The sequence below is a fragment of the Drosophila ananassae genome, chromosome 3L (genome assembly GCF_017639315.1).
Source record: "Drosophila ananassae strain 14024-0371.13 chromosome 3L, ASM1763931v2, whole genome shotgun sequence".
In the NCBI taxonomy this organism is placed as follows: domain Eukaryota; kingdom Metazoa; phylum Arthropoda; class Insecta; order Diptera; family Drosophilidae; genus Drosophila; species Drosophila ananassae.
The window spans coordinates 11069665-11077094 of record NC_057929.1 but is presented as its reverse complement, the minus strand read 5'-3'; the positions used below and the strand labels follow the sequence as shown (position 1 = coordinate 11077094).

At 50.1% G+C, this 7430-nt stretch overlaps 2 protein-coding genes across 2 annotated transcripts; both read right to left on the bottom strand.

Moving 5' to 3' along the window:
• Positions 1-1349: 1349 nt before the first annotated feature.
• LOC6496096 (zinc finger protein 853) lies at positions 1350-4808 on the bottom strand. Its single transcript, XM_001960182.4, has 2 exons — positions 4508-4808; positions 1350-4111 (listed from the first exon to the last, which is right to left on the bottom strand). Exon 2 carries the CDS (start codon positions 4077-4079, stop codon positions 1548-1550), a length of 2532 nt encoding a protein of 843 aa, XP_001960218.3. The 5' UTR covers positions 4080-4111; positions 4508-4808; the 3' UTR covers positions 1350-1547.
• Positions 4809-5091: 283 nt separating this feature from the next.
• LOC26514647 lies at positions 5092-7360 on the bottom strand. Its single transcript, XM_014908551.3, has 3 exons — positions 6870-7360; positions 6142-6486; positions 5092-6087 (listed from the first exon to the last, which is right to left on the bottom strand). Exons 1-3 carry the CDS (start codon positions 7056-7058, stop codon positions 5287-5289), a joined length of 1335 nt encoding a protein of 444 aa, XP_014764037.1. The 5' UTR covers positions 7059-7360; the 3' UTR covers positions 5092-5286.
• Positions 7361-7430: the final 70 nt, after the last annotated feature.

Sequence of the window (7430 nt, the reverse complement as noted above, 5' to 3'; positions counted from 1 at the left end):
TTTTCCCGGGATGAATCAAAGTTCAAGGCCGTTTTCCAGCCGGCCACAAATGACGAATATTTAATATTATTCTTTAAGTTCAACCCCTTAAAAGGTCACTCTTGAATTATTTAAGACTTGGCCGAAAAATCGATTCAAATTGCTTAGTAGTGGGAACTGTGGGCAAGTCACTAAGAAAGGGGGCGTTGCACATTACCCAGAAGTATTACGGAAAATTATGGGGATCGGAACTGAAAAATATGTAATTACAAAGTCGAATTGACGTGCCTGGTTATCTTATCTTTCGACACTCGGTCTCGCCTGACCGTCATAAATAATCGGAACAAAATAAATTGCCAGCAGGCGATTTTTCCGTGGTTATTCCAATTGATGATATTTGCGACTTATTTCCCAATTAATTATCAGTTTTATGTGACAGCAAGGGACTCCAGATTGGGATCTTATAATGGGGAGGGCACCCTCCCCGTTTTTTCCAGTTAAAATTTGCGCAATGGTTTCCATATCCCCCAAGAAGAAACCCCAACCCCGAGTAGACAAACTCTCGAGTTGCTTGGCGACGCAAATCGGAATGTAAACCAAAGTGCGCCTTGGTATCCGCTTTCATTTGCGTCGCATTACGGACGGACTCTGACATAATCGGTTTCGGAACACGAAATCCGTGTCTGAGTGGTGTGGGAGTGGACGGCATAAAATATTGAAATTTAAACTGTTTTTTAAGAGTCAAAAACGCATATTCCCTTGAGATCTCCTGGATTCCAGCGGGGAACAGTCAACCCGGTGGCACGTGGCTCTCGGGAATCAATAGACTGGACCTTGGGCTTGATTGCTGTTTTCTTTCGATCAATTTTGTTTTGGTTCTGTTTTTTCCGGCCCTCTTCTTAAGCAATTGAATAACATAAACTACAAACGCGAGCCAACGTACCACCGAATGGGATTACATGGTTAAAAATAAACATAAACAAAGCGCCCCAAAGCCTCTTGCCTCTTACAGAAGAGCATTAAAAAATACACTGGTTTTTTGTGTATTAATTTTTTATAGAAGTTCTGTTAATTTATTTTGTTGCAGTTAAAACAGTTTAATCTTAATTAATGTTTTAAAGCCCAACAATGAAAACCGAAAGCCGTAAGACGATTAGCCTAAAATGCCAGTCTGATATTTCCCGGGAAAACAAAATAATATTTATATTAGATTAATAAAATTAAAAACAAAAACTGGCTCAAATCCCGCCCACCACACGGGATCATGGGCGGTCGGGACCTGAACCAGCTTATACCCTACGAAATTCGAGTGAATCGCTTAGGATTTTGAGGGTCCTTTTCTACCAAAAACAAGTACTACGACAAAAATCTAGGATTGCATTATTTATGTGTGTATTGAGTGTGTTTTTGTGGATTTGTGTTTATGTGCTAATTGCTATAATGTGTTATCTAAACGGGTAGTACAAAAATATATATATATTTATATATTACAGCTAAGTAGTCGTCTAGATGCCGAGCAGGCACTCCCCTCCAGCGTCTGGAGCCACTGCTGCGGCATATTCCCCTGGCTACGCCTGCGTCACAAAGTACACCTCCCCGGAGGAGCCGACGACAACAGCATGGTCCCCTCCGCCTGCGGATGTGGTCAACGTGGTTCCTTGACTGGCGGCTGCGATCATTGAAGACATATCTGTCCCGTTTCGTACGATGCTAACGGCTCCGCTGAAGGCGGACGAGTCATCGTCCTGGCCGCTCGCCTGCACCTCGGCGCTGTGATCCGTGGTCTCCACGTGCTGCTGCAGAACGTCCACATTATCGTAGACGGAGCCGCATTCACCGCACTTGTACAACGGTTCCAGGACCTCGGGATGCTTGCGCTCCACGTGCCAGCGCAAGTTCACGGCCGACGAGAAGTTTTTCCGGCAGTTGGCCACCCCACAGCAGTAGGCCCGTTGCTGGTGCGTTTGCCGGTGCCTGTAGAGGATCGCCTTGGACTTGAAGGTACGGTTGCAGATGGTGCACACCGGCGTGCTCGTCTCGGCGTCGTGCGTTTTCATGTGCATGCGCAGCATTCCCGGGCCCTTGAAGCTCTTCAGGCAGATCTCGCACTGAGGCTGCTTCTTGCAATTGGCTCGGATCCAGTTGGTGTGGGAGTGCATGTGATTCTGCAGGCCTTTGAATTGCCGGAACTCTGTATTGCACAGGTGGCAGATGTAGCGCCCCGAGCCCAGAGGGGACGTGTGCTGGCGGATGAACTCGGTGACCAGATTGGCATCTATTTCGTAGTTGTCGTCCGCTCCTGCGGCGGCAATCACACTGGCCGTCTGCACCAATTGGCGAGAGTTCGCCGCCGCCAGCTTGCTGTTGATGGCCGGACCGGCAGGTTGGTGGTCACACGGCTCAAGAGTAACACCGGCAGTGACTGCAACTGCTGACGACTGATTGCCTCTTTTGGCCCGTTTGGGAGTGGGACTTGCGGAACTCACGGTAAGGGTGGGGGCCACAAGCGCATCCGTTGTGGTGTTGGCCTGACTAAACTCCACTACCGCGTTTTCTAACGATATGCTCTGCAGCTCGACATGCTCCTGATGCTGCTGCTGGGCCTGCTGGTGGTGGTGCAATTGTTCAGTTTCGAGGAAGGCCTGTTCGATGTCCGCACTCGCCTCGCCGTCCGGGGGCTCCATGATGGCGTACTGCAGATCATCGTCCACGTCACCGGACAGATTCGGATCTTGGTCATCCGTTATATACTCGCAGTCCGGACTGATGGCCTCACCGTCCGGATCTTCAAGCATGTCCTCATCCTCCAACTGGATAATGAAGGTATCCTCATCCTCTTCTTGCTTCAGATGCTCCGATTCGTCCACCTCGTCCATTACCTGTTGGTTGTCCAGGTCATCAAAGTACTCATGCTCTTGGGCCTCGCTCTGGGACAGATCCTCGTCGATCATCACTTGGTGCTGATCTTTGAGGAATTCGTGTTGCTGCTCATCGTCCAAGACAATGGTCTCGAAGTTGTGCCCACCCTTTCCGTCCAGCTGGTCGTACACCTCATCCAGATCCTCGTCCTCCACCTCGCAGCCGTCCTCCAGTAATTGCACATCGGCCTCCGCCAGGGAGGTGCCGGGATTTTGGGACAAGTCTGCGGTGGCCGAGGTAGTGCCCAACGCCCCAGTCACCCCGGCTTGTGCCAGACTCCGCTGGGGCACAAGCTGGACTAGCTGAAGCGTCTGTGTCCCATTTGGCTGCTGTACAAACTGCAGGGTTTGGCCACTCGGCGTTTGGATTAACTGGGGCAGGAACGAAGATTGTGCGGCTGCTGCTCCGTTGGCCGTCGCCTGTGGAGCCGTGCTTATGATTTGAGCTAGCTGCGGCGCCACAATCTGCGCCGTTGTGATGAACTGGCCGTTGGGCAGCAGGATCTGCTGGGGCAGTGTCGTAGTGGCGGCAGCTGTGGACAGGAGCTGGGTGGGAGCAGACTGGAGTGTGGGCAACTGGATCTGTTGTATTTGCTGCTGAAGCGTCGCTGGCTGTTGCGGTGGTGGGGGCGTTGGTTCTGGTAGGATTTGTATTTGGGTCTGAGGGGCGGGAGCTGCCTCCAGTTGCCGCTGCTTGTGCTGCCGCGACCCCTTCTTGAGCAGGGGCTTCAGCTTGGGCTTGGGCTGTATCGGCTGCTGGTGGTGCTGCTCAATCAGCTGCTGCTGATGCATCTGTTCCTCTAAGAGCTTCTGTTGCTTTTGGAGGAGCTTCTGTTGCTTTCGCTCCTGCTGTTGCTGCTGCTTGGCGCTGGCCGCTGATTGCTGCTGCTGCTGCTGCGCCTGCTCCTCCATGACCAGCCGCACAGTCAGTCCCTTGATGTACTCGCGCAGTTCCTTGTCGCTGCGCTCGACGAGCGTCTTGAAGGCGTGATTCCGGCTGACGGCATGAACACACTGCACACAGATCTTGTCCGGCCATCCCTCGGTGGGCTCTATCCGCACGCTGGTGCAGTCCATCAGCATCTCGGGTACCTTTTCGCTGAACAACGGACGCATCTCTTTGCGCTCCGAGATGCACAGGCGGCAGATCTTGTCCAGGTTTAGATCCTTCTTGCGATCCATCGCTGGGTGTGGTGTACTCTCTCTGTGGGTGGCTGTAAAGAGGACTAGTTAGTTGTATGAGGGACTGGGGTGGATCCCCGAAAGGTGCACTAGTACGGCAGCTATCAAATCGCATTGTTTCCGCGCCAATTTCCGGCAATTAACTCGGATTAATCCATCAGCTGTTGATAACAGCTTCATGATAATAACAGTCCTGTAAGACAAATTGGCACAACAAGCGGCTTGCAACACTGGCTCTTGGCCAGACGGAGACAGCTATATTGTTATACACAATTTCCCATCCTTGTATTGGTGCGAGCGAAAAATCATATTTTCGATCCACGAAACGACACATTTAGGACTTTGATTGCGATTTGGCTCACTCCCGCACTCTGTGCACCTTTAATGGGGATATTGCTGCTGGTGATTTAAATCCCAAAACTGCTTACCTGCGCTGTATTTATGTAATATTCACAGCAAGCCCCACAGCAAGTCAACACACAAAACTGTTCAAAAATGGCCGCGTCACACAAAATTTCTTGCAAAAATCACATATTTGGCGTCCATCCGGAACGTTTACACCACTGATAAGCGAACCAAAACAAGTGCCACACCAGTGGGTCGTTTTGGGTCAATTAGAAGGAAATAACTAGCTATTTGTCTCGGATAGAATTAATAAATTCGGTGAATGAATTTCACTGCGAGCCGCGTCTGTCTTTTTCGTGTGTGAGTGAGATAGGCGTGTTGCCAAAACCAGGGCTGCAGCTGTCTGCCAGCACAAAGGGACTAACGCATGCTTTGTTTATCACTGCAACGAGCGGTCCACGTAGGTGACGAACTCTCTTTTATTTACAAACAAAAAGCTTAATTTAAGTACTATTAAAAAACTTTAAACTTTTGGCTAATTAAAAAGCGACAAAGCAGAGAAATTACCTTGAAAATTCTAATTCAATCCATCAACAGAGTAGGTGGGGCGGGGATCTCTTATCATCTTTGTAATAAATTCTTTTTTAAAGAATGTTTGCATTGGAAATTGTTTTTGCAGAGTATATATTTTAGAAATTACAACTGGCCATTTTACACCGATATTGCAGCGGTTAACAAAGAACAAATAGAATCTGAAAGGAATTGGCAAAGGAGCTGCCAACTCGTTCAAATGAACTGACATTTCAGGTGAGAGGAGCACCTGTTTTTGGAGTCCTAAAATTAAGGGACTTATTCTGTATTGTTAGGCTGGAGCAGGGACGTTTGTGTTGGCTAGGTTATACTGCTGCCGCTGGCCGTTTTTGCGATGCTGCCGGCGTATTATGACATAGATGCCAAGCACTACGACGAAGGCCACCAACAAGGATGTCACCACAAACCAGCCATAGAATCCAGACTCCTCGTCGTCGGGGTCCTCCTGGGTATTCTCCCACTCCGTGAAGTTGCCAGTGGACCCATCCTTTAGTTTGGAGGCCTTGGAGTCCCGGAACAAGGATGCCTTGACCAGATTATTGGACTCCGGCGCCGAGAAGACTGGCTCCGTGTTGTCAATCCTCACGAACGTAACCTGACCACCGCTCATTGGTTGCCTGTAGCGCTTCAAGCCATGTCCATAGTACTCGTAGATGTCGGCCGAAAACTGGCGGTGCTGGTCCACCCACTGGCCAATCACCTGGACCTTCACCTCACTCCGAGGATCCATGCTGCGTCCGAAGTAAGCCTTCTCCTCTACGTCTATACCGCCCACGCCGTTCTCGTCGAGCTGCAGCACCGAACTGCGGTGCTCCAACAGAAGTGGCAGCCGAGCCAAGTGCCTGTCCTGATAGACGCTGCTGACATTCAGGTGGATTTTCTCCACAAAGGCGTAGTTGATGCTCCCGTAAATAGGCTTCTTTTCGCTGCCCGCATTCCGGAGCATGCTCTCGCCCAGCTGCATCTTGTAGCTGTTGGTGACATTGCGCCACGGCAAGTAGGTGATGTTCCGCAGCTGGTGCATAAGGGGTTCCAGTTCCACCAACACATTTATGTTGTCCTCCAAGCCGTACTATAAAGAATTTCTAGGTTAGCAGAGTTTTTAAGATTATCCTCAGAAACTCACAAAGTTATCCCCAAATATCATAACCACACAGGTGAACAGGTTGTCGGAGACGGCGTTTACCAGGTCCGTGTGCCGGAAGTGGCACAGTTCCGTCTTTTCGCGCTCCACATTCGTCGCCTTCGCTATGTAGGTGAGCCGTTCCTTTGGGTTCAACTCAGGGGCATAGTACTTCAGCACCGTGTCGTATGGCACCCATGAGAGTACGGAACTGGCATTGTTGTCACAAATATCCGACTGGGAGCCACGCCCACTCAGCTCCCCGTTGCGAAGCCGCAGGAAGTGATGATTGTCCCGCCGAACCGTCGTTGATCCGTGATCCGCACACAAGGTGTCCACGAGGCTGGCCTACGGATTAGTCCAGATAAAATTATCAAGGAAATAGGCAGGTAAGAACCGGGTGTTCCGGCGGTGCTCTTATCGGCGGCCTGTTTGCATTATCTTCTATATTGTCTGTTTCTTTATCGTCGAGCTAATTCAATTTGGTATATCAGCCACTCGAGGTGGGCACACGAACGATTTATGGCTCCACTGGCATTGGAGTTCTCACTTAAGGATTTGGATGAAGCGATCTCGTTTCAACGCCATTTAAGGAGTCTACACTCAAGGTCGCCTCTTACAAAAAACTGGCGAAAAATTAGAAAACATTGATCACGGAGTGAGGAGCCCGTTTTCGGTTCAATATAAAACAAAAGCACTGTAACGAACCACGGATCATTAGAACTACCAACCTTCTCCTTGAGAGTCAGCGTGGTGGCTTTAATGTGGCACTGCAGATCCCTCTCGGTGGGAATAACCACATGCCTGTCGATTTCCGAGAGGAGCAGAGGCTCTGTGTCGATGCAGAAATGTGGGTGCTCCTCCAAGGCGGAGCCGACCACCAGAAGAGCTAGACAACCGATGGTGACTTGCAAAAACATTTCCGCAGTGATTGGGTTTCGTTAATGCAGCGGAGCCGTAGCCGTAGCCGATGCACGCACGTCGGTTGACAAGTCGTCACTGAATTTTAAAATCTGACAACTGGGCAACGGCCTATGCTCAGTCGGACGCATTCAACTTGACCGCCAGCGAATATCACCATATTTATCTACTGATGAAGGATTCGGCCGAGATTCGGTTCGATTTTGGGTAACAGCCGTACCCAAAACGTCACCTCACCGCAATGCCAGCGAGTGAGCAACGACCGGGGCCAGTTCTTTCCTAACTTGGGAGTCCCGAAAACCGAGCGATAAGATAATGAGGTACGAGTCGGATTAGGCCATGTGTGTAATACAGCCACGGTCTATGGATTG

What these genes read in the sequence shown, in the direction of transcription:
- LOC26514647 (XM_014908551.3), bottom strand. Translation starts at nt 7,058, where the DNA reads ATGTTTTTGCAAGTCACCATCGGTTGTCTAGCTCTTCTGGTGGTCGGC. An exon ending in CGCTGACTCTCAAGGAGAAG is followed by an intron (nt 6,487 to 6,869) that starts GTTGGTAGTTCT and finishes ACTAATCCGTAG; the next exon opens with GCCAGCCTCGTGGACACCTT. An exon ending in TGATATTTGGGGATAACTTT is followed by an intron (nt 6,088 to 6,141) that starts GTGAGTTTCTGA and finishes AATTCTTTATAG; the next exon opens with TACGGCTTGGAGGACAACAT.
- LOC6496096 (XM_001960182.4), bottom strand. Translation starts at nt 4,079, where the DNA reads ATGGATCGCAAGAAGGATCTAAACCTGGACAAGATCTGCCGCCTGTGC.